At 44.1% G+C, this 27,400-nt stretch overlaps 1 protein-coding gene across 5 annotated transcripts in view; it reads left to right on the forward strand.

The window, feature by feature from the left end:
* The window catches only part of PSMC3IP (PSMC3 interacting protein), a 560,448-nt gene extending 534,654 nt beyond the window's left edge, over window positions 1–25,794 (forward strand). For 4 of the 5 annotated variants that reach the window (XM_073608293.1, XM_073608291.1, XM_073608294.1 and 1 more), the window contains one exon: window positions 25,692–25,794. In XM_073608293.1, the coding sequence (XP_073464394.1) occupies window positions 25,692–25,748 (57 nt within the window). In that variant the 3' untranslated portion in view covers window positions 25,749–25,794. Of the gene's footprint in view, window positions 1–13,964; window positions 14,025–25,691 lie in introns of all 5 variants that reach the window. The other variant, XM_073608292.1, reaches the window with a different exon arrangement.
* The last annotated feature ends 1,606 nt before the right edge of the window (window positions 25,795–27,400 follow it).

The raw sequence follows: 27,400 nt of genomic DNA on the forward strand, positions 1-27,400 counted from the left end.
TGTGCTGAAAGTGCCCCCCTCGACTTATATTTGAGTCAAGCACTTTTCTGCAGCAAAAAAATTCATTTTCCGAACCAAATTTGGGGCCCCGTATCTCAGGGCCCCTTGGTCCTAGCACCAAGGGGCCCTGAGATACGGGGCCCCAAAATCGGTTTGGAAAATGTCATTCTCTGCTGCAGAAAAGTGCTTGACATTTTCTGAACCGAATTTGGGGCCCCGTATATCAGGGCCACTTGGTGCTAGGAACCCCAAATTTGGTGTGCAAACCTAGTGGACCTGGTACCATAACATATCCAAAGCTGGGGTTCCTAGCACCGAGTGGCCCCAAAATAGGTTTGGAAAATGTCATTCTCTGCTGCAGAAAAGTGCTTGACATTTTCTGAACTGATATTTGGGGCCCTGTATCTCAGGGCCACTTGGTGCTAGAAATCCCAGCTTTGGATATTTTATGGTGTTAGTTCCACTGGGTTTGCACACCAACTTTGGGGTTCCTAGCACTAAGTGGCCCCGAGATACGGGGCCCCAAAGTCGGTCAACTGTGTCCATCTGCAGCAATGTCATTTCGGGACACTTTGGCTGCAGCTAGGGGGCATCTAGGAACACTAAACTACTGAGTTTGAAGTTCGGGGGACCTATGGCTGCAAATGGGCACAATGAGGCATGCAAATAGGCACAGTGAGGCTGCAAATGGGCATTGTTGACCCTCTTTTCCACTTACAGTAGCTGTGCATTTCTCACCCTCGTCTTATACTCGGGTCAATAAGTTTTTCCCATTTTTTTGTGGTAAATTAGGACCTCGACTTATACTCGGAACGGCTTATACTCGAGTATATACGGTAATCTTTTTCACACAAATAGAGCTTTCTTTTATAATATAGTATATAATCACCATCGTTTTTTTTTTTTTGCAATATAAATGGAAAAAATACCGAATTTTTGGGAAAACAAAATATTTTCTATTTTGTTATAAAACACGTTCAATAAAATGTAATTTCTTCATAAATTTAAGCCAAAATGTATTCTGCTACATGTCTGTTAAAAAAACAGAAGTATATATTAACCCCTTCACGCCTAAGGGTAAAACAAATCTATATACTGGGTTTTTTTTCTGGACAAATTGGGCTTTCTTTTGGTAGTAAATAGTAATGGATATCTCCTGAATTTTTTTCTTATTTATTATCAAAGGAAAGCTGGCCCAAAATAGTAAAACAAAAATTTTTTTTTTTTCTTTAGAATTACCTGTATATTTCTTGCTCTACTTCCATGACCTTCCACAAAAGAACAAACCAATTTAAATTCTCCTGCTCCTGACAATCGCAGCGATACCACATATGTGTATCTCAGTTGTTTGTACCTGTAGTGCAGCCCAAAAACAATAGTGCCCATTTTGCTTTTTTTTTTATCCTACCTAAAACAAATTCTGACCTTGACCCAAATGCTAACCCTGGCACTGACCTAAATCAAACCTTGATCTAGGTATTTTTTAAATTATTTTTACACTTTTTTTTTCTCCATTCACAGAGAGAAAACACGGGGGCAGGCTTCACAGTGACTGATCACTGTGATAGCCAATCAGAGGCTCCCTCGCTGGCTAATCGGCGCGTGCACCCACAGGTGATCCGGAAAAATACCCCCCAAATGACCCCTTTTTTGGAACGTAGACAGTCTGTGGTATTTATAAAGAGGCATGGCAAGTTTTTAGAAATTGTCATTTTTTTTTTGTCACAATTTTTTGGAAAATGAAATTAAAAAAAAAAAATTCACTTTTTTTTTTCATACTGTCACCACCGCAGTACATCATCATCATATGGCTGGTGTAGCAGTGATCAGGGATACTGACTGGTAACGGTATGTTAACCACTTAAGGACCGGAAGGATTTACCCCCTTCTTGACCAGGCCATTTTTTGCGATACAGCACTGCCTTATTTTAGCTGACAATTGCGCGGGCGTGCGACGCTGTACCCAAATAAAATGTACTTTTCTCCCCACAAATAGAGCTTTCTTTTGGGGGTATTTGATCGCCTCTGCGGTTTTTATTTGTTGCGCTATAAACCAAAAAAGCAATAATTTTGAAAAAATAAATCAATAAAAATTATTACTTTCTTCTATGAATCATACCCAATAAAAAAATTTAAAACAATCAAATTTCTACATCAGTTTAGGCCAATATGTATTCTGCTACATATTTTTGGGAAAAAAAAACAATAAACGTATATGGATTGGTTTGCGCAAGTTATAGCATCTACAAAATAGGGATAGATTAATGGCATTTTTATTATTTATTTCTTACTAGTAATTGGCAGTGAGCAGCGATTTTTAGGGGGACTGCGACATTGCGGCGGACAGATCTGACACTTAACTAACGTTTTTGACACTTTTTTGGGAACCAGTGACATTACAGTGATCAGTGCTATAAATATTCAATGACATTGTACTAATGACACTGGCAGGGAAGGGGTTAACATCAGGGGCGATCAAGGGGTTAACTGTGTTCCCTGGGTGCGTTTACTAACTACATGGGGGATGGCATAGCAGAAAGATAAGATTTCTGTGTCATCTCCTGTTAGAACGGAGATCTGCCTTGTTTACTTCGGCAGATCCCTGTTCTGTCTCTGCGGGAACGATCACGGGCGGCCGGCGGACATCAAGTCTGCCGGACCTGCTGACCAATCGGCCCGCGCCCACACAGGGCCGTAAATAAGCCTTGTCATGTAAAGCGCCGAATAGCTGCGTTCACAGAAAAAGTTTTCAGGGACCTGTATAGGAACTTTCTGGAAACAATATAGCAGCTTGGGTAGTGTTAATATACTACGGCGATTTGCGCAGCCGAGCCAGCTTGCCACAGTATAACTGCGGCAGCTGGTCGGCAAGCGGTTAAAAAGATTTAAATAAAATAAAAAGTACATTTTTTTTTTTTTCTTTTTTAATTCATTTTTTTTTAACCACTCCAATACAGGGCACTTTTACCCCCTTCCTGCCCAGATCAACTTTCAGCTTTCAGTGCTCACACAACTTTGAATAATTACTCAGTCATAATACAGTGTGGATTTCAGGCCCTGGTTATTAATCTCTATGAATTTCTCATAAACATTGTGGGAATTGACCCTGGATAACTTCCGAGATATTCAATGGCGGAGGTAATTGTCAGCCTTGCCGCTATAAAGTTATGGGAAACTATAGTTCTTTACTGCGTTAGGAAGGTAGTATCAATTGTAAGACCCAACGGGGGTAGATATGGCGATGGGGTGGTCAGTATACCAGTAAGTTGTTATATAAGGGGAAAAAAAAACGAGTTCCAAAAACTCCTAAGGGATTTACATGACAACAGGATATGCATTTACATGACAACAGGATATGCAACAAGTTTTCAACACTGCCACACCTGACTCCATCATGGGGTGGGAGCATCAAAATGCCATTTAGAGATTTTATATGGCAGTAGATGGCATCTATAGAGGATTTTAGTCCCAATGGTTTGAGCATTGGGGTACTCTCATATTATAAAGCCTGTCTCCACTCCTCAGTTGAAAAGGATCTAGAAAGGTCTCTTTCCCATCAGAGCATCTGTACAGATTTTGTAAAAGATCCTGACTGGTGGCAGTAGTCATAGAATCAAGAACCACCTTTTCTAGGATTCTGCTGATTTAAGTATTGCCACAATTTGGAGTTGATGTCAATACCTAAGGAGGGGTGTGTGCGATGAAAGTTGCGTAACCATAAGGAGGAGTAGGCGAGGGTACCTACTGTTTGTTCTGGAAGGTCTCTATAGGTAGTGAGACCCTCTCTTAGCCAAGAAGAAACATTTAACATAATGTAGTGGAAAAAACGAAATTAATTGTCCTCTTGTCTTTCATTCCTGAGAACCATCTGCTGCTTACGGGTACCTTATGCCAAGGTTGTGGGGAGACCCAATTCCCTGTGCTGTGTATGACTGCCGTAATAGCAGTCACCAGGATCTGGTAAGCGCATCTGATATTCCACCTTGGGTGTGAAGAGACACAGAAGTTTTCTCCACCTGCATCTTTATCTCCTTTTTTTGGCACTTTTTGGCACTCTCTCTTTTCAATCACGGACTTTTTATTTAGTTTGTGGATTCTGATTTTTGGGATGACTTCACTTTTATACATATATTTATTCACATTTGGTATTTATTAATTTTCTTTGGATATTAGTGTATATTCCTACGTTTATTTATTTCATATTGTATTTATATTCATATTTATATTTATTTAGTGTGTTTATTCATATGTTTTAGCGCCGCATCCTTTTTATATTATATTTATATATATATATATATATATATATATAAACATTTAACATAAACTTTTAAAGAAATAGCTAGGGTTAAACATGGGTGTTTAGGATTGGGTTTTTTAATAAGAATTTTCAAGCCTCCGAGGATGCAAAAATTGAGGAGTGAAATATTAGAGCTAGGAGTGGATACAGCTCCAGCCAACAGCAGTGACTGTAAGTTATGATTAGAGCACATTCTATATTTACCCAGTTTTTAATCTGAAGGCTAGAATCAAACTTTGATTTGGTCCAGCAGGGCATCATAGCTGTATTTGCGGAGCATTGGGAATCCTACTCCACCTCTGGATTTGTGCATGACAAGAGTGGAGTACGCTATTCAGGATTTTTTCCCCCTTGTCATGTAAAGCGCCGAATAGCTGCGTTCACAGAAAAGGTTTTCAGGGACCTGCATAGGAACTTTCTGGAAACAATATAGCAGCTTGGGTAGTGTTAATATTATTAATGCTGCTGCTCTCCCCATCCAAGAAAGTGTGAATTTTCCTATGTGAGAGGAATCCTTTATGATTACCCTTAAAAGGGGTTGTAAAGGTTTAATTGAAAAAAAAAGAACAACAATCATATACTTACCTCCACTGTGCAGTTCGTTTTGCACAGAGTGGCCCGATCCTTGTCTTCTGGGGTCCCTCGGCGGCTGTCTCGGCTCCTCCCCGCAAGAGCTAACCCCCCTCTGGGAAGCACTCTCCCAAGGGGGTTGGCTTGTGGGCGCGCTTCCGTGTGATACAGTGTATTACTCGGCCCTGCCTCGGCGCGCCGTGTCATTGATTTGATTGACAGCAGCGGGACCCAGTGGCTGTGCTGCTATCAATCATCCAATGAAGAGCCCACAAGAGCTGGGGAAAAGCAACGCGGGATCACGCCCACAGAGATTCGGGGCTCAGGTAGGAAAAACGGGGGCTCGGGGGGGCCGGAGAGTGCAAGGTGTTTTTTTCACCTTAATGCATAGGATGCATTAAGGTGAAAAAACATGAAGCTTTACAACCCCCTTAACAAAGATTTATAACTGGCCTCATAAGTCTGTGATGTAGTTATAAGTAAGAGGTGCTAGTCTCCCACTGATATTTGAAGGATGATTTCAATTCCAATAAAGCTTTCTTAGGTATACTTATCGGGAGAGCAGATGATTTAGAAATGTTGAGTTTATAGTAAGATGCTGTATTTCTTTAAAAACAGATTCTACTACTTTCACCGAGGGTAGCTTATCAGAGAGGGTAGTAATAAGTGCAGCTAAAGGCTTCATTAGCAATGAGACAATTAGGGGGGACAGGGGGCATCCCTGTTGTGTCTCATTTGTAATGGAAAAATGGTCAGACGTAGATTTAAAAACTTGGGCAGATGGGCTGGTGTAGAACGCTTAGATAGCATGTTTGATAAGGCACTGGAAACCAAATTTGGTCAGGATGGCCTGGAGATATCCCCAGTGCACTCTATCAAATGCCTTTTTGGTGTCTAACTAGAGATTTGGGAATTTCTGCTATTAATAGATTAAACATGTGCCTAGTGCCATCTGCCGCTTGTCTACCCTTCACAAATCCTACATGATTAACCTGAATTAGAGTGGGGGAAATATCCAATAATCTACAGTATTGGCTATAATTGAATGGGTTACTTTCATACCAGCTGTGATTACTAGTGATCTGTGATTGGCTACAGCTAATCACATGGTACAGGGTGCTGTGATTCGCCCAGGTACCATGCGATAGCTGTAGGCTGTAGGCAATCACAGCATCACTCTATAGGACTCACAGCTGTTATGAATGAAATTCATTCATAACAGTTGTGCTGACACAGAGGTCATGTGATCACGTGACATCCTGGCCGCTCGAATCGGGTGGTTTCGGGAGCATCTCGCATGTGCTAAGCGACGTTCGGGTACATTGCTTAGCCTGCCCATCTGCAGTAAATGGGTAGGTGGGAACTGGTTTAATAGTTCAAGCTTGCTGGGTGCATTGTATGAATTTTATGCAGCCTCAGCTGGATACAGCACTGTGTTCTGGCATGATCTCTGCCTCAGCCAATTAGAGCCTTGTATGCATTCATTCATAGAATACAGTGCTTTCCGTGAATGGCTGAGCAGCACCCAGCCCGACTCTATTTCGGGAACTTCCCACTCGCTGCTGAAACAGCGCTGTGGTTTGGCCAAAGGATTTGCTGGATAGCTGAGGCTAAATGTAGTGCATGCAGCACACCTTGCTTGTGCACCTGTTAGTGCAGTAAATAGTAATACCATGTAAAGGTGCAGTTAGGCTTTAAAGTGTCGCCTATGGAAAATTCTAGCTACTGACGTTTGTTGCTGTTTCACAGGCCCATGCAATTTTAAGGTTTGACATCTATTTACTCAACAGAACCTCCTCATTAATATTTTACCAAAAATTGGGTAATATATTGTGCCTGTGTGCCCTAAAATGAGTGCATTTGGTTCTGATAATTTTACACTTGGACAAATATTGTGTGACAAATATTTATAACTACCACCCTTTTATTCTTAAGGGTCTCTACTGTCAGAAAATATGTTTGAGGGTTTTACTAATCTTCAGGCCTAACATTATTTTTTTTTTAAATGTGTGTTCTTTTGCAGTAAAGGGTTAAAGGGGAGCTGCTTAAGGTATCTCTTGCTTTATACAGTGTCTTGCAAAAGTATTCATAGCCCTTGAAATTTTCCACATTTTGTCATGTAACAATCAAAAACATAGTTTATTGGGATTTTATCTGAACACAAAGTGGCACATAGTTGTGAAGTGGAAGGAAAATGATAAATGGTTTTCAACATTTTTTTTTACAAATAAATATGTGAAAAGTGTGGCGAGCATTTGTATTCAGTCCCCCGAGTCAATGCTTTGTAGAACCACCATTCTCTGCAATTACAGCTGCAAGTCTTTTTGGGGATGTATCAACTATTTTTGCACCTCTAGAGAGTTACATTTTTGCCCATTCTTCTTTGCAAAATAGCTCAAGCTCTGTCAGATTGGATGGAGAGTGTCTGTGAACAGCAATTTTCAAGTCTTGCCACAGATTCTCAATTGGATTTAGGTCTGAACTTTGACAGGACCATTCTAACACATGAATATGCTTTGATCTAAACCATTCCATTGTAGCTCTGGCTGTATGTTTAGGGTCATTGTCCTGCTGGAAGGTTTTCTTCTGAGATTGCCCTGTATTTGGCTCCATCCATCTTCCCATCAATTCTGACCAGCTTCCCTGTCCCTGCTGAAGAAAAGCATCCCCACAGCATGATGCTGCCACCAGCATGTTTCACGGTGGGGATGGTGTGCTCAGGGTGATGTGCAGTGTTAGTTTTCCGTCAAACATAGCGTTTTGCTTTTAGGCCAAAAAGTTCAATTTTGGTCTCATCTGTCAGAGCACCTTCTTCCACATGTTTGCTGTTTCCACCACATTGCTTCTCGCTAACTGCAAACAGTATTTCTTATGGCTTTCTTTCAGCAATGGTTTTCTTCTTGCCACTCTTCTTTAACCACTTGCCTACCAGGCACGAACACGCCCTTCCTGCCCAAGCCATTTTTCAGCTTTCAGCGCTGTCGCATTTTCAATGACAATTGCACGGTCATACTACACTGTACCCAAACACATTTTTTATCATTTTCTTCACACAAATAGAGCTTTCTTTTGCTGGTATGTAATCACTGCTGGGTTTTTTATTTTTGCAAAAAAAAAAGACCAAAAACTTTGAAAAATAAATAGTTTTACTTTTTTCTGTCAGGTAAATTTTGTAACTAAGTAATTTTTCGCCTTCACTGATGTGCGCTGATGAGGCGGCACTGATAGGCTGAACTGGTGGGCATTGATGAGGCACTAATATGCCACACTTATGGGCACTGATATGTGGCATTGATGGGCACAGAGGCGGCACTGATAGGCGGCACTGGTGGGCACGGATAGGCGGTACAGATGGACACTGATGGGCATTGATGTACAGCAGTGATGGGCAGCACTGATAGGCGGCACTAATTGCCAGCACTGACTAGCATGGCTTATGGGCACGGATTTGTGGCACTTGTGGGCAGTGTGGGCACTGATTGCTGCCACTGGTGGGCTCTGATCACTGGCATTAGTGGGCACTGTATGCTGGTATTGGTGGGCATGGTATTTTATTTATGGCACTTTATATATTGTAATCAGGGCACTGATTAACAGTGCCCTGATTACTTCCCTAGCTGTCCCCCTGTGAGGAGATCCTCTCCTCGCACCCTGTCAGTGTGAGGTGAGGAGAGCCGATTACCGGCATCTCCGTGTTTACATGTGACCGGCTGAGAGAGCGAGAGCGGCCGTTCTGTGCCGCCGTCATATGACGGCGGCCCAGAACAAGAGCTGCACCGCCCCGCCGTCATATTACGGTGGGCGGGCGGCAACTGGTTAAAGGCCAGACTTGTGGAGTGCATGTCTAATAGTTGTCCTGTGGACATATTCTCCCACCTGAGCTGGGGATCTCTGCAGCTCCTCCAGAGTTACCATGGACCTCTTGGCTGCTTCTCTGATTCATGCTCTCCTTGCCTGGCCTATCGGTTTAGGTGATGGCCATGTCTTGGTAGGTTTGCAGTTGTGCCATACTCTTTCCATTTTTGGATGATAGATTGAACAGTGCTCTGTGAGATGTTCAAAGCTTGTGATATTTTTTTATAATCTAGCCCTGCTTTAAACGTCTCCACAACTTTATCCCTGACCTGTCTGGAGTGTTCCTTGTCCTTCATGATGCTTTGTTCACTCAGGTTCTCTCACAAACCTCTGAGGGCTTCGCAGAACAGCTGTATTTATACTGAGAGTAAATTACTGTGTAAATGTGACTGGCAGTGAAGGGTTTAACCACTAGGGGGCGCTGTAGGGGTTAAGTGTGTCCTAGGTAGTGATTCTAACTGTGGGGGGGGGGCGGCTATGTGTGACACGACTCTGATCAAGGCTCCCGATTACAGGGAGCTGTGATCAGTGTCCTGTCACTAGGCAGAACGGGGAAATGCTTGTTTACATCAGCATTTCCCCGTTCGACGATCGCGGTTATCCCCGTGGACATCGAGTCCGCAGGACCCGTGATCACACTCATGGAGATCGTGGTGGTCGTGGACGCGCCTGCAAGCCGATTCTTGAAGGGCAACGTATAGATACGTTAATATGCCTGTAGTGCCCTTCTGCCAACGTATATTGGCGTGAGCTGGTCATCAAGCGGTTAAATATAGATACAAAGGCTAGTCATAGTTTGTTAGATATACAACATTCCCATCAAATGTGGGTCACAACTTGAGAGGGTTCCCAAAATGTCGATACCCCAATGCCTGTACATTTCCATCCTTTAGTTGCGTTTTAATGCACACTGACATTCGTTTACATACATTTTACATTTTAGCGCAATGCAAAGTTGTGTAAATAGAACATATTGAAAATTGTTTTTCAGATGTCCTTCCGTTGATCTGCATTTTATAGTTGCGCTAAAATGCACTGGTCTGAATTAGCCCTAAAACTTCTGTGGACATCAAGGATGTGTTCCTGTTTGTCCTCCTCTTTACAGAGCATTAGCATTTCCTGCACTTGGAAGTGGGACCCTCTCATCTGCTTCTCGAGTGTTCACCAAGATGCTGGCCCCCAGTGACCTGGGAAAAGTATGTGGGCCACTCAGACTCGATAGGGAGGGGGTATGTAGACAGTGCTGCTAGAGTGCTGACGGGATGGAGCTCGTCCTGGCTCCCGCAAAGGTTCAAGAAAGGAAGTGTAACCCCTGGAAGTCGCACATCTATGGTGTCGACCTGCAATGAATGGAGTGGCAACCTCAGTCTGGACTTCGACCAGGCCATGCCCCCAATGTGCCTCACTCCACCCCCCCCCCCCCCCCCCCCCCGCAGCCTAGTCATGGTAAAGATGCTGGCCCCCAGTACTAGCTTTGCTATGCCTCTTTGTTATCCCCATTGTTGGTACTTAGACAGTCTTTCTGACCGACACTAGAACAGACTCATCATTTATAGTATCTATGTCTAGTCCTAGACAGATCATGCCAGAGTTTTTTCCCTTTTCTCAATAGGAGCAACTTCAAACTCTTTGATTCCAGGTTTATACTTTCCAGTCCAGTAGTCGTCCGACACTCCACTTTTCTGTGAGTTATGGGTCTGATGGCAGCTTCCATAAAGAAAGCCCCATTTTCCCAGTTCCGTTCAAGACCTCTACAACAACAGTATTTGTGGCACAAGGTTGAGGTTTTGGAACAAGTCAGTCCAGTCCAATTCACAGTTTGCTCTCCTCACTCCTGACAGCACGGAGATCTGTTGTTCATACAAAGTATGAACAACGTTCGGTCTCCTCACGCAGGCAGTCTCATCCCCCCACAGTTAGAATCACTCCCTAGGTAACACAGGTAACCAGGTTATCCATGGCTTGGTGGCTCAGCAATCTGGTTCTAGAATCTAGGAAGTCCTCCTTCCCTGTCTCCTGGAAGGGCCTTTGTCAGGAAGGACAGAAGCCAGCTTGTTGGGCTGGGAAGACTTGGTCATAAAAGAAAGCTTGGTTTCCACATCTTGGAGCTTTGGGTGATTTTGACTGACTATGAAGCGTTGTACCAGATCATACTACTTAGAGGGCCATCCAAAATCAGATTCAGTTGAACAATGCCACAGCAATGCCACACATCAGCCATCAAGGAAGAAACTAAAACTCTTGCTGCGGCAAGAGATCTAGCGGATCTTATCTTGGGAGGAACTTCACATTCCAGCCTTGTTTATTATTTAAATCCAAGGCATGAACAAGTGGAAGCAGATTTCCTCATCTAGCAGTCTCTGGACCCAGAGAAAGGATTGCTACACCCAAAGGTGTTCCAGAACCTGTGTCACAAGGAAAGAATGCCAGATATGGACAAGTTTGTCTCCAGGTACAGGAGAAGCAGTGGATGCTCTCCTGAAACCCCTTCCTCATCTGCTTTCTTGTATGGGAATGGAGGGCAGACCTGTGATCCTCATTGGTTCAGACTGGCCTAGGCAAATGTGGTACTCCAACCTGGTAAGATTTCTAGTGGACGTTTCGTGAGCTCTACCGGATCTTCTGCTGCAAAGACTGGATTTGCCATCCTGGTTTGAGGTCACTAGCTTTTGATGGCATTGTTCCAGGGGACAGGGACATCTTTGAACTGCTGATTCCTATGAGGTTAAAAGCTAGGAAGTCTACTTTTTAGCAATGTCTTTCAGTGGACATGGAAGGCATACTTCAGTTGGTCTGGGCCTCTGGGCTTCTACCCTAGCAGATTTTACGTCTGGTAAACATCTCTACAGCTGGGTTAAGAACAGCATTTGCCTGTCGGCGCTATCAAAAGGTCAGGTTTCTGTCCTTGCTATCTTATTACAGAGACATCTCTTTCCTTGATTAAGCCCTTTGTATGAGGACATTTCCCACAAAGCTCTAGAATCTTAATCTGGTACTTTGTGCTTCATATTCTGCTGTTTGAACCCACTGGATGCTTTCCTGACGCCTACAAGGTGGTATTTCTCGTGGCAATCACCTGTCCAAGGCAAGTTTCTGAACTGGTGGCCTTATCCTGGAAGGAGCCTTTTATGAATTTACATAGGGAAAATTGGTGGTGTTGGTTTAGGTAACCAGGAAATTGTTCTGTCCCTCTGTCTGGCTCCATTTCACTCCATTGTTTGGGCTGTGTTTCTCTCTGCTTCTTACAGGAAGATTTATTCCAGATGGACCCAGTAAGAGTTCACCCACTTCTCATGCCACTATTTTGCAGTGGCTCAGACTGTCATACAGTTTTCTGCGTCAGGCCGCAATTTCTTGGATTTAAAAAGCTGCCACCTGGTCTTCTGTTCACACTTTCTACCAGGTGGAGGTTTTAACCTTGATGCCAGCGTTGGGTGTTTGGTTCTATAGGTGGCTCTATAACCCCTTCCTGACCAGCCGCCGCAGTTATACTGCAGCAGGTTGGCTCCCCTGGGTGAACTGTCGTAGCTGTACGTCAGCTCGCCTTTTGATCATGAGGGGGTGCACCCGCGATCGCTCCACACAGAATGGAGATCTGTCAATGTAAACAGACAGATCTCCGTGCTGTCAGGGATGAGGAGAGCGATCTGTTGTTCATACCAAGCATGAGCAACGAATCACACTCCTCGCCCAGGCAGTCCCATCCACCCACAGTTAGAATCATTCCCTAGGTAATGCAGTTAACCCCTACTGTTAACCCCTTCCCTGCCAGTGACATCTAAATTACTGACATTACAGTGACACAGTAATCAGTGCATTTTTATAGCATTACTAGTAAAAATAAAATAATAAAAATGCCATAAATGTTTCCCCTATTTTGTAGACGCTATAACTTTTGCGCAAACCAATCAATATACGCTTTTTGCGATTTTTATTACCAAAAATATGTAGAATACATATCAGCCTAAAAATTGGGGATATTTATTATAGCAAAAAGTACAAAATATTGTGTTTTTTTTTTTTTTTTCAAAATTGCCACGCTTTTTTTGTTTATAGCGCAGAGATTATCAAATACCACAGAAAAGCTCTATTTATGGGGAAAAAAAGGCGTCAGTTTTGCTTGGGTACAACGTCGCACAACTGTGCAGTGCCTGGTCATTGAGCAGCCAAATCTTTCGGGGCTGAAGTGGTGAAACTGCAGATGGTCCCCAATTTTTATCTTTAATTTTTATTCTTGGACCTGTTGGTGTTTCCCTTAAAGGACCAGAAAGAAAATTAGCATTTTTTTTTTTTTTTTAAGAGTGCATTGAGGGGCATAGGCCCCACCCTTCTGTATTTCATATTAGATAGGCTTATAGTGCTTTATATGGTCATGCTTGATTATGTAATCCCACTATGTATAAAAAGCTACCTTTTGTACAGGAGCAATACCCATATACATTATGACATCATTCCATGCAGCTCTCCATGCTGTCCAGAGAATTCCACAGCCCTGGCATGCAGTGGCGATTCATGCTTCCTGGCCTAGATGTATGCTGCTACCTTTTTAGTGACAGCAGTGCCTGCTCAAAGGTTTATGATTGTTGCTTTTTAGTTGGTATACTGTGATTTTGCCATTTTGTTTTCAGTTTTTTTTTTTACCATATAAATTTGAATTTTGTACACACTTAAGCCTCGTACACACGGTATTATTGAGTAATTATTGGCCAACCGAGCATCAGATTTTTGTCAAAATGGCATGTGCCAGGATCTTGTCTTGCATACTAACTAGTTACACAATTGTGGTGCCACAAACGTAGTGACGTACTATGAGAAATTTCAGCTCTTGAGCGTCACCCTTTGGGGGCCCCTTCTGCTAATTTTGTGTTTGGTGAGCATTGATTCTGAGCATGCGTGTTTGTACTTTCGACTTTTGTGTGACGGATTTGTGTACTGACCATACGAAAATCTGACATCAAACTGTTGTCCGCCGCAAATTTACTAGCCTGTCATCCAAAATTTGTTGGCCGAAAATTGGACAACAATTGTCAAAAGGGTCGTACTAATGGTAAGACTTTAGGACAACAGTCTGTCAACAGACAATCCCCTGCCAACAATCGAACCGTGTGTACGAGGCTTTAGATTATACTTTTAGTGACCCTTTTATGATTCTGCATTGCTACAAAACTGAGGCATGTGGGTAATGGGAGAGGTTTTACTAGGCTGGCCTACAGTTGTTTGCCAGTGTCTTGTCCTCCTGTAGGTGGCAGTATAAGCCAAAGTTCCTGTGTACCTCACTAGACTTCAAGAAAAAGATTTTACAGTGAGTACAATTTTTTTTCTTCTCTACTTTAATCAGTGTTATTGTAAATACAAAGTATACATTTTATTCTCTAGTTTTTTTCCTGTTTGATTACACAAAAATTACGATTTTGGTATAAAAATAAATCCAAAATTGCCCATCAAGGTAAAAACTGGCTTTACCAGCACAAACACCTGTTTTCAATATTAAACTACTTATGAATCTCAATTCATGTGAAGGGCATAAAGTAGAGTCAAGTGTATTAGAGATTTACATTTTAATTAACAAGTATGTTTACCTGGGTTCTCATTTTCTAGTGTTATGACTTACATGAAAAATAGATGACCTTGTCAGTCGTGTTCATGCCTATGAAAATTGCAAAAGGGGTTACAAAGCATTATCTATATGTTTTGTGGTCTTTTCCTTTGTCCAGGCATTACCTAAATTTTACCCCAAAACCTCTCTCAATTTGAAAGTAGTATTGTTGTTTAACCATTTGCCTACAGGGCACTTTCACCCCCTTCCTGCCCAGACCAATTTTGAACTTTCAGCGCTGTCGCACTTTGAATGACAATTGCGCGGTCATGCTACACTGTAACCATGTGAAATTTTTATCTTTTTGTTCACCCCCTTCCTGCCCAGACCAATTTTGAACTTTCAGCGCTGTCGCACTTTGAATGACAATTGCGCGGTCATGCTACACTGTAACCATGTGAAATTTTTATCTTTTTGTTCACACAAATAGAACTTTCTTTTGGTGGTATTTAATCACTGCTGGATTTTTTTTTACAAAAAAAGACCGAAGATTTTGAAAAATATTTTCTTCTTAGTTTCTGTCAGTAAATTTTGTAAATAAGTAATTTTTCTCCTTCACTGATGTGCACTGATGAGGCAGCACTTATGGGTGCTGATTAGGTGGCACTGATGAGGAGGCACTACTATGCATCACTGATTGATGGCATGTTATGGTAATCAGGACACTGATTACATGTCTTGATGTCCCCTGGGAGATGCTGCTGATCGGCTCTCCTGTGTGAGGCGATGAAAGCCGATTACCGGCATCTCAGTGTGAGGCGATGAAAGCCGATTACCGGAATCACATGTAAAATGTGATTGGACACAGCTGATCACATGGTTAAAGAGCCACGGCTCTTTACAGAGATAGGGGTTGTGCCGTGTCCTAGCAGCAATCGCCGCGCCCGCCTATAGGACGACGTCATATGACGTTCTCCCAGAACAAGAGCCGCACCACCCCTCCGTCGTTTGACAGTGGGCTGGTGGCAAGCGGTTAAATCTTGTTGTGAGAAACAGATTTTATTGTTAAAGCGGAGCTCTGCTTGTTTGCCTCCTCCCCTGCCACATTTGGCACCAGATCAGCTGATCAGAAGGGGCGGCGGGGGCGCCCGGTGTGTGATAGTCAGAGCAGCAGGGGCGGGACAAGACAGACTGACCAAGGGAGGCTGCAGTCAAGCTTGTCAGAGTAACTGGGAGTACCCTCAGTACCTGGGAGTAACTCAGTGACTCTAGTACCTAGGAGTAACAGAGTACCATTAGTAACATTTAGTACCTGGGAATGCTGAGTGTACTGGAGTAACAGAGTACCCTTACTACCTAGGAGGTGAAGTGACACAGAGTGCTGTGAGGAGAATTTGAGTAATTGTAGCACCAGGGGAGAACAGAGTAGAGTACCAATAGCAAGTCCTTAATTATTATCCCCATTAGAATAGAGGGTAATGATGTCCAACAGGATTGGTGATGCCACTCAGTGCACATCCTGCTCCATGTATGCGTTCCTTGATGAACCAATCAAAGGTGAATACTGCTGTGCTGTGCGAGATGTCAGCTAGTTATTTCTCTGGAAGCCCAGATCCTGAATCTAGAAAACAAGGTGGCAACACTGCGCAGCATCAACTGCCTGGAAAGGAGTTTGGACATTACCCAGCAGGTGCTGGCGGGGGCCAGCTTAGAGGAGGTTGGAGGCACAGGAGCCAGAAGTATGTAACTGGGTGACCACTAGAAGGAGGGGTAGAGGGAGGAGCACTAGGGAGGCTAGTCCTGAGTTGGTACACCCCAACAAATATGCCAAGTTGCATGATGCTGGTGATATACGCTCAGGGGTGGCGCTGTGCTGGAGCAGGCGCTCTCCGTTAGCTGCCAGGAGAGTGACGGTTCCGGGAAGGAGGGGGGCAGAGATGCAGGAAAGGTTAAACAGGTACAGTAGGGGACTCAATTATTAGGAGGACAGAGAGGACAATCTGTCAAAAAGGCTGTGGTCGCCGAAAAGTATGTTGTTTACTGGGCGCTCAGGTTTGGCATATCGGGGATCAGGTGGAGCTGGGCTGGACCCAGCTGTCATGGTACACGTTGGCACCAATTACAAAGTGAGAGGAACTGGAGAGTCCTAAAAAAAATGATTTCAGGGACCTAGGGAATAGATTGAGAAGGACCTCCAAAGTGTTTTTCTCTGAAATAGTACATGTGCCTCGAGCCACACCAGAGAGGCAGCAGAAGATCAGGGAACTGAACAAGCGGCTGAGGAACTGGTGTAGGAAAGAGGGGTTCGGGTTCCTGGAGAACTGGGTTGACTTCACATGGGGATAATGGGGATAGTACAGCTCTACTGGGAAGAAAGATGGCCACAAAGGTGGAGGGGCTTTTAAACTAGGTGTTGGGAGGGAGGTTTTAGAGGTAGTAATACCTGGCAGTGAGCATAGGACAGAGGGGAATAGTGGAGACACTAGTGATATTCTATCCATAACATCTAATCCCGGGGTTAATGAGTTACCAAATCAAAAACGAAGCCTGAGAAATCTATAGGGAAAAAAAATATGCACCAATACAAAACTCAGGGGAATGTTTACAAATGCCAGGAGCTTAGTGAATAAAATGGAGGCACTGGACTTGCTACTATGCGAGAAGCATGCGGACTTCATGGGAATATCAGAAACTTGGTTTGACAGCTCACATGACTGGCTGGCAAATATCCAGGGATATTCTTTGTAAAATTGAGAAGATGGAGATGTGGAGGCAATTGCTGATGCTGACCACTACACATTACCACCTATTGTGGTGAATGGACTATCTTGGTACTCATACAATGACCCAATGGTTTATGGTAAAAAAAAATTCAAATTTTAATACAAATCAGAAAAAAGAACCAACATACAGAATATTAAAATATACACCACAATTAACTAACTACTAACGAGTTCCCCCGTAGAGCTTCTGTTGAAGTGGAGTATAAATGGTTTCCTCTACCGGTTTCGCGCTATAAACCGCTTCTTCAGGAGGAATGGTCTAGAGAACAAGTAATATATTTATTTAGACAGAGCATAATTACATTTTAACAGCATATTGCAATAGACGTTAAGATAGAGAGACTCGCTCACCCGTTTGGACGAGACCAGATAGCGACAGGGCCCAACAAAATTCCCCCCACGGCAAACAAGGGGGATTGCAAATGACAGTCTCTGGTAAAAAGGTGATAAGGGTTAAAAAGTAATAACGTTACTACAGAAGGTGGTGTGGTAAAGGTGGTAGAGAAACCAAACCAGTGCCACTGTGGGGTCAAGTAGGAGGGAAGGGGGGGAGAAAAGGGGGGTTTGGGGGGGGAGGGTGAAGGGAGGAGAAGAAGCAAGGGAGCGAACAAGACAGAACAGCCAAAAAGATAAGGGAATGGTAAGGGAGAGGGAAAGAGGGGGGGGGGGAGTGGCCTGGAGAGCAATGGAGTACGACACATGTAGTGAGAGCTCCACTTGCCCACACTGCTGTACTTACTATCCTGCCTCAATCCTGCTTATCTTTCAGCATCTGCACACCTACGGACCTCCCCTCTGTCCAGCGCCATCCATAGAGCCTACCAGCTTGTCAGAGCGCCGCTCTGGGCCTCTTCACCATCCTGCATCAGCTGCCAGGAAAGACTGGGGATTCGGCCTACCTCCAGGAGCGGCGGCCATCTTGCTCCACCTGACAGCAGCTTTCACAGGTCTGCCTGCCCTCCCCGGATGCTCAGAGCCCGGCTTCTGCTTCACACAGCCACCGGACGGCCTGGAGCCCCTATAGCTGTGCCTCTTTCCCCTGTGGCTGCCTGAGGGACAGTCTGTGGATTTGGTCTAGCTCCCGGACCGACAGCCATCTTGCTACACCCTGCAACGGCCCTGGCAAGTATCCACAGGTGTTCCTGACTATTCTGAGTCCAGTTTTCTCCTTCTACAGCTGCTGGACCTTGTAGCTGGCTGACCACTGCCTGCAGAACATACTTTGTTGCTCCTAAAGCACGGCTGGAGGAAGACACTGAAGATCCGGCCTAGTAGACAGCGGCCATCTTGGTATACCCGGGGACCCTCCTGTCCACCTTTGCAATATGTCTCCACCAAAAAAAACCTCTGAGGCTGCTGATAAGCTTGCTAAATACAGCAGGCTTGGAGAAGACCAACAGGCCAAAGATGGTGCCGGCACCTCCTCGGACACGGAACATTCCGAGGCGGCCACTAACAGGGTGCTTGATGCCAACGCCCTGTGCCAGAGCACGCTCACCACCAAAATTGAGGAGGTCAAAATTGATGTATCCCTTATCCAGCAGGATCTCTCTACTCTGAGAGACCGCGTTGTGGAGACGGAGACCCGTATTGGTATAGCGGAGGATATCCTGCACCCCTTACAACACACTACTGACGAGGTACGCCGTCAGCTACAACAGCTTAGTGCGAAGCAGGACGATATGGAAAATCGCCTCCGAAGAGGTAATCTCCGCTTTATTGGCCTTCCCAAGACTGCTGAGGGCAACGACTCTGCGAGCTTTCTCGATAACTTCCTGATATCCAACTTTGGAAGAGCCGCATTCTCGGTGATGTTTGTGGTGGAGAGAGCCCATCGAATCCCTGCCCGTCCTCCTCCCCAAGGAGCCCCACTGTGTACCCTAATAGCGAAATTCCTAAATTTCAGAGACCGAGACAAGATCCTCCGTCTAACTAGAGAAAAGGGAAATATCCCCCATACCAACACACGTGGCCATCTTCCCGGAGTTTTCCAATGAGGTACAGCGACAACGATCCAGGTTCCAAGATGTCGAGTGACGCCTCCGCGTTCTACACCTCAAATACGCTATGCTGTACCCTGCAAAACTTCGCGTAGAGTGTGATGGCTGGACCAATTTCTTTGAAGACCCTGAACTGGCATCCACTTGGATTGATCAGAGGGACCGTTCAGCCTGACCATGCCATGCTGTCCACAAGGTGTGAGTACTTTTCTCTTCCCCCCTCTGCTCCCCCCCCCCCCCCATACCCGCAATGCTGTACATTTTCATCCTGTTTCGCCCCTCAGTGGGTGTATTGTTTGCGTATAACCCCTGGTGGAGCATGGGGACAAGACTAGAAATCCTTCCATGTACTACCCTGGTCCTCACAGTAGGCCCGCTGCTTTCGGGTGATCTCACGGACTTGTGGTCCCCGCTCTCCCCATGCTTGAGAAGGACCAGTGGAAGATAGTACACTGACCGTTGCTGAGACTTCCTCCTTTACTAACTGTCCTGATGGTGAGAGGGGCCCCCCTCCTACATAGCTACAATGGCGTTGTACCTTTGTGGCTCCTACACCCAATGCACTTCTCAGAGAAGAAGTCACCCCCATAGGATGTTCGTGAACTTTCTAACCCCCCGTATACCGGGCTGTTTCTTTTCCCCCTTTTGTTTTCTTTTCATTATGGGTATCTATGCTTCCTTGAAACTAAGTCCCTTGCCTCCATTGGGTCCTACCCATTGGATGTCCCCAGTTGATACCTGGTTATGGGGTACTATGTCCATGCCGAGTTGGGGTGACCTGGGTGGGGGGAAAACTGTTATGGGTATTTGTTTCTTTACACCAACGTATTTCCAAATACCTGTTTATGCTTTAGGTACTATGCTATTGCCAAACATACATTATCGATGTTGGATGTCACTGTGTTTTATGTTATCTGATGTGTTTATCTCTGCTCTGCTGGTCCTGGTACAACTGCGGTCTATTATACACGCCTTATATCCACCATGAGTTCCCTGAAATTTCTTACGTGGAACGTCAGAGGCTTGCGCAATAGGATCAAACGTACAGCTGTCCTGACATTCCTCAAATCTCAGCATGCTGACATTATCACGCTAGCTGAAACTCATGTTACGGGCCACCTACAATCCTCTCTTAAAAAGCCTTGGATAGGTTGGGCCTATCACGCTACCCACACCTCATATTCCAGAGGGATGTTGATCCTGGTTGCAAAAAGGGTTCCCTTCAAGCTAGTGTTGCTACAAACGGACCAGCAGGGCAGATATGTGTTAATACATGCTACCATTAATGGATCCCCTATTCTGATACTATCTTGCTATGTCCCGCCCCCATACAATTCGCTTGTAATTAAGGAGGGTCTTGCTTTTATGACGCAATATCCCTCTATACCGGCAGTATGGATGGGGGACTTTAATATGACCCTCACCCCCGCTCTAGACCGAATGGGCACACTGGACCCTCCCCTTGACCCACCGACCCATACCAGACTATACCGCATACTGGCCGATTTCGCTATTGTTGACACCTGGCGTCACAAGCATCCGCACACTAAAGTTTTCTCCTGCTTTTCAGCCACTCACAACACGATGTCACGTATCGATTTCATTTTACTTTCCAAGTCCCTGACACCTAAACTGGGAGATGTGGGATTTGCTCCGAGAATACTTTCGGATCACGCCCCCTACTGGATCACGCTCCAGCTACTGAAAGCCTCCTCCTTGGCGGTTGAACCCATTTTGGCTGATGGCTCTGATGGACCAGGATGACATCCCTGCAGCGCTACAATAATATTTCACGGCCAACAGGGACTCAGCCACATATGACTTGATATGGGAGATGTTTAAAATCCACACCCGCTCCCTCCTTTCCATGCGTATTAACAGAGTTAAAAGGTCATCGAAAATTATTGTCCAACAGGCTACAGAACATCTGCAGGTGTTGGAGTAGGCTTTCCATCGGGACCTCTCGCCCAGCACGGCTAATAATCTTAAAATTCAGGCGCGACAGGTTTTCCAACTACACATTGAAAAAGCTAAACAACGCATTTTTTTCTGTAAACAAAGGGTGTTTGAATATGGAGAAAGATCGGGCAAACTACTTGCGTATCTTGCTCATTTAGATGCGCATCCCCCTGTGGTGGTGTCGTTGACGGATCCGCAGGGGAACGACATCACTGATCTGCAACAAGTGGCGGAGGAATTTGGGAAATTCTACCGTACACTCTACACTTCCCGTGTCACTCACACTCCCCAAGAGACCAGGGACTACCTAGCGGGAGTTAAATTCCCTAAACTGACCAAAGATCAGCTTGACCTTTTGGATGCCCCTATCACTAAGGAGGATATCTCTGAGGCTATCTCCTGCTTAGCCGCATCTAAGGCCCCAGGATCAATGGCTTACCACTCGAATTCTATGCCACCTACTCTGAAATTCTAATCCCTAAACTTTATGACCTGTACAAATCCATATTTGATACGGGCATTTTACCCCCCTCCATGAGCGAGGCCCAAATTGTGGTAATCCCTAAGTCTGGTAAGGACCCTAAATACCCGGAGGCGTATAGACCTATTTCCCTGCTACAGGTCGACATAAAGATACTGGCTAAGATTTTAGCCTCCCCCCTTAACCAGGTCATTCTGTCACTGATCCACCCTGATCAGACTGGCTTCATGCCAGGGAAAAATACTGCAATGAATATTTGCCGCCTATTCATGAACATTCAGGGATCCCACAATGAAATCGGTTCGAGGGTCGTGGTGGCTCTGGATGCTGCCAAGGCCTTCGATTCTGTGGAGTGGAACTACCCGACAAGGCTGTCTTCTTTCCCCTATGCTATACGCACTGGCTGTAGAGCCATTGGCCATTATGATTCGTACAGATACTAGTATCCATGGTCTCAAGACAGGGAATCTGGAAGAAAAGATTGGCATGTACAGCGATGATATGCTTTTGTATCTGGCGGACTCTGGTCACTCTCTGATTGTGCAGCCCTCCATTCTATAGAACGTATCGGTACCCACTCGGGCCTGAGCATTAACTGGTCTAAGTCCCAGATCCTTCCGATTGACCTTCCCCCCCCGTTCACGTCCCCTCCTCTGACCCTACCAACGGTCTCCGTGTTCAAGTACCTTGGTGTGCAGGTCACTAGATCACTCGCAGACTATACACTCATAAACATTGAACCTTTGTATGGCCCTGATCAAGACTAAAACTCAGATTTGGGCCAGACTTCCCCCAGGTGTTATGGGACGCATCAGTTTAGTCAAGATGATACTCCTTCCCAAACATACTTTATCTGGTGTGGCATGCCCCCCTATACATACCACAAAAATTCTTCAAGACAATCGAATCTATTCTTAATTCATTTCTCGGAACCCCGCAGATCCACTCCCATACACCTCTCTGGTTTAACACGCATCTACCTGAACTGTTGTCCATCCCAGACCCTGCAGTGTGGATACGCCATGGGATTTTGTACTTACATCAGGTCATGTCCACTACGGGACTTAAAATATTCCAAACGCTAAAGGACGAATATTCTCTCCCTGACTGTCTTCTCTTTAGATATTTACAACGGACAAGGGAGAAGGGGCGCTGGGGAGAGAGCAAATCCCCCGCACCAAACCACACCAAGAGTCACTCACCTGTTGATGCAACCGTCCATCGTATCAGCCCAGCGTGGGGAGTCTCTGCTGCTCACATAGCGGACCTGAAGGAGCCGCTATATGAGCTCCCCAACCCTGCAGGCGTCAAAGCACGCCGCCAGGCGGCGGCGTCTGACGGCACGGGGTCAGTTTGCCCGCACTGTGCAGGTGCACGATTCCGTGCTACTGCGCAGGATATTCCTGGTATCAGGGAGACAGGGAGGGTAGGAGAGGGGGAGGGGTGTGTCTATAGATCAGGAATGATTTATAGGTAGAAGAGTGGAATGACATCAGTCAAGGGGGAGATGGAATCCGTATGGGTGGAACTCCAAAGGTGGAAGGAAGCTGGAAATTACTAGTGGGGGGTATGTTACAGGCCCCCCCAACCTGAGGGATGAGGTGGAGTTGGATCTCCTTTCACAATTAGAAATGGCAGCAAGACAGGGAAATGTCATCATAATGGGGGACTTCAACTATCTCTACATTGACCGGGCAGAAGGGATAGCCCACTCATTAAAGGCCCGTCCTTTCCTAAATGTTCCACAGGACAACTTCATGTCCAAATTGGTGGATTCCCCAACTAGCAGTAACACATTCCTAGATCTTTTAATTACAAAGGATGCAGATGTGGAAATATGGGACAACTTGGGAACTAGCAACCACAGGATTATTACATTCGGCATAAATCGTAGGAAAGAAAGACATGAGGGGAGTACAAGAACACTAAATTTCAAGAGCCAACTTCTAAACTGCGCTCAATGCTGCAGAATATTAATTGGGACCAAATCCTTGAAACATTGAACACAGGAAAAATAGGAATGCTTTAAAATTTATCACCGAGGTGCATTCCAAGGGGTAATAAATATAGAAGAAAAAAGGTTAAACCTGGGTGGCTGAACCAAAAAGTAAAATGTCCTATGAAGGACAAAAAAATGGCCTTTAAAAAGGTTCAAAGCAGAGGGGTCAGTGTCGACATTCAAACAATACAAGAAACACAATCAGGGCAGCTAAAGAGAGACACATAAGCGGAGGAGAGTAAAACTAATCCCAATAAGTTTTTTAAATATATTAACAGTAAAAAGGTGAGGAGGGAACACACGGGCCCCATCAAGGACGAGGAAGGGAAGATGGTTACAGATGACAAGGAGAAGGCTAAATGCTTTCTTCACACAGAAAAAGGAGGGGTATACTGACCACGACAGTATTGTTAGCCACAAGTGTAGATCCTGTGGTGTGCTGCTAACAGAGGCCAGTATCCGGAAAGGGTTAGATAAGCTTAACATAAATAAATCACCAGGACCGGAATCCTTAAAAAACTTCGGTTATAGCCAGACCACTATTCCTAATCTTCATGGACAGCACACTAACCAGAGTGGTACCAGCTGATTAGCGAAAAGCCCACGTGGTACAAATATTCAAAAAAGGGCATATCTATTCCTGGGAACTATAGGCCTGCCAGTCTAACATCGGTAGTTTGTAAACTATTTGAGGGGATAAGGGACCATATCCAAGAATTTGCTGATTATCATTAGCAGAAATTGGCACAGGTTTACAAAAGATCGCTCCTGCCAAACCAACCTATTAACCTTCTACGAGGAAGTGAGCTGCCATCTGGACAAAGGCCGGTGGATGTGGTGTATCTGGATTTTATAAAAGCATTTGATACAGTCCCCCACAAACGCTTAATCTACCATTTGAGGTCTGTAAGCATGCACCATAGGGTATGTACATGGATAGAAAACTGGCTACAGGCTGTGTCCAAAGGGTTGTGATACTCAGAATGGTCTGGAGTGGTTAGTGGGGTACCCCACGACTTTGTCCTGGGACCAATTATGTTTATTTTATTATTTAAATGATATAGAGGATGGGATAAAATAGCTTGATCTCAGTGTTTGCTGACGACACAAAAATATGCAGGGCAATAACACAGCAGGAACTTTACAAGAGGACCTGAATAAATTAACAAAGTGGGATACTACATGGCAAATTAAGTTTAATACTGTTAAGTGTAAGGTAATGTACTTGGGGGGGTAAAATTATAAATGCAAGTTACTCTTTAGGGGGAGAATTCCTAGGGGCTTCCACGATGGAGAAGGATCTAGGGGTCGTAGTAGAAGACAGACTGAGCAATAGCATGCAGTGTCAAGCTGCGGCTACCAAAGCCAGCAGAATATTGGCATGCATTAAAAAGGGAATTTACGCCAGAGATCAGACTATTATTCTGCCACTTTATAAAACTCGGGTTCGGCCACATCTGGAGTATTCCATCCAGTTCTGGTCATCAATCCTCTGAAAGGATGTGCTGGAAAGAGTCCAGAGAAGGGCAACTAAATTAATATGGGGACTGGAGGACCTCAATTATGGGGAACTACGAGCGCTAAATTTATTCTCCCTGGAGAAAAGACGCTTGAGGAGATATGATTGCGGTATACAAATATTGCAACGGTGACGAGTATGAAACTTTTCAGTCCCAGGGAATGTAAGAGGACACTGGACCACACAATGAGACTGGAAGAGAAGCAGTTTAACCTTGTCAGGGCAGTAAGGATCTGGAGCTCTCTTCCACAATGGGTGGTGTCGGCAGGAAGTATGGATAGTTTTAAAAGACTCTTGGACGTGCATCTTAGCAAAAACAATATACGGGGATATGAGAAATGATTTTCCTACACACACACACACCTACACAGGTTGAACAGGATGGACTGTTGTCTTTTTTCAACTTACCAACTATGTTACTAAGTTGTGAGTCCATACAGGTTTACTGGATTTCGTGGCAGGTCAACTGGTGTTTTTCTGTACTTGCATTTTTGTAAAGATAGGGAAATGTTCATGCATGGTGTTTTTTTCTTTTTTTTTTTTTTTCACCTTGATCCTACAATTCCTGCTTTTCAACTGCCATAAAGGTGAAATAGTCCATTTTCTCTCTGTTTAGAAAACTCTACTATTATTTAAAGTGTTGTAGCCTATTTGCCTTTCCATGCTACCTAACAATGGAAATTTTATTGCAGGAAGAAGTGGGTGTTGAAACAGATGAAGATCACAATGTGACTCTGCCAGATATCTGACCACCTAGAATAAATTATACAGGACATTAAAAAAATTCTTACAATAGTTTATTTGATTTTTTTTTTTTTCAATATGAAAAGTGTTTATCTTTATGAAGGGACAAACCTTTCAGATGGTTTATTTCTAGAGCTATCTGCTATCCTTCTGAAAGTATTAGGAGCCCTTGGTTATCTAGTGTTATAATACTTTGTAAAATGTTCTGATAACTTTGTTTGAATTTGGCCCCTGCCTACCCTAAGCATTTTGGAGACCTATTTGTTTGTAATGTTGTCCAGTGTTATCACTGCATTTCTGCTCAGGTTTTGTGGCAAATCTCTGCTGTAGTCAATTTAATGCTTGCATCTGCATGCAGTAATGCAACAACAAAGAGAGTCTGGGACACAGCAGAAGTGACACATTGCAAAACTTTGGAATATGCGGTAGCACATGAAAATGTGCATAGGCCCCCTCCGCCTATATACCTATCAGCGTGGTAAGATAGTAAAAATAAACTGCTAAGCCTGACAGCTGAACCATCATCCACAGGAGTCTGCTCAATTCCTATAGGTGGTTCTGGAGTAGGCAAGGCAGGTGTATCTGCCATCACTTACATTCAATGCAAGGAACTTCCTTTTTTCCACCCTGTTTCCTGTCAAAGTTTTAAGAATGAATAATTTACTAAACACTCATTTATGTAGGGGTTTAAAAACACATGCTATGGGAGATTTCACCAAGTCAGATTCCGGGCTTCTTTAACCTCAAAACCCCCAGGCATTAAAAAAGTGATGTATCAATGACAATCGGGCAAATTCAGTTGCCCTTATTTAAAAACAAAAAGCCAGCCTCTTGGGAGAAACATTCTTAGGAGTGTGGCATGCACTCATGTATGTGACTGATGAAAGTTGAGGTCATGTCTCATTGACCTCTAGTTGGCAAGTGTCATGGCAGGAATGCTTCTCATAGGGTCCAGTAAACCTTACTCTAGTAGAGCAGATGGCACTCGGGCACAGTGCCACTAATTTTGTTGAAATAAATTTTATAGACCAATATATTGTAAGTATTATTTCACAAAGATATAAATAAAAAATGTTAAAACGTTAAAGCATTTGCAATTCATTAATGTTTTATTTGGTCATTAAAAATTATTTAAATTTAAACTTTAGAAGTTATGTACAAAAGTTTCCCAGCTACAAAACAAAGCACCAGTGATCTGAGGATGTTGTGTGAAGTTATTGTGTGATTAATTATAAATCACTGTACAAAGAATAATCACACAGGAATAAATAGCAAACAGTTTAATGATCAAACTACTTGGTTATCTCAATTTTAAGTCTAAAGGTTGCAAAAGTAACAGTGATCAATTTGAGGCAGGGTTTTTTATTTTTTTTTAATATGGTATTAAATGCTGCTGTTCCACTTACATGTGTCAGATAAAGCATGCATCTGTATATGGCACAAAAAACATAGAAGCAATACCTTTTTTATTTCAGTGAAAAAGGAACCTGTCTGGAGATTGCAGTTATCTTCACTACTTAGTCACAGGCCTGGAACAAGCATATCTGGAGTAGAAACATTTCAAATCCAAATGTGTTAGGTCAGTGGTTCAATATGTAATGACATCCCCAACATCCCTTCCTGACAGATTCCGTTTAAGAGTGGGGTTCACACCATT

This window comes from Aquarana catesbeiana, linkage group LG12, assembly GCF_042186555.1.
Source record: "Aquarana catesbeiana isolate 2022-GZ linkage group LG12, ASM4218655v1, whole genome shotgun sequence".
Classification (NCBI taxonomy): domain Eukaryota; kingdom Metazoa; phylum Chordata; class Amphibia; order Anura; family Ranidae; genus Aquarana; species Aquarana catesbeiana.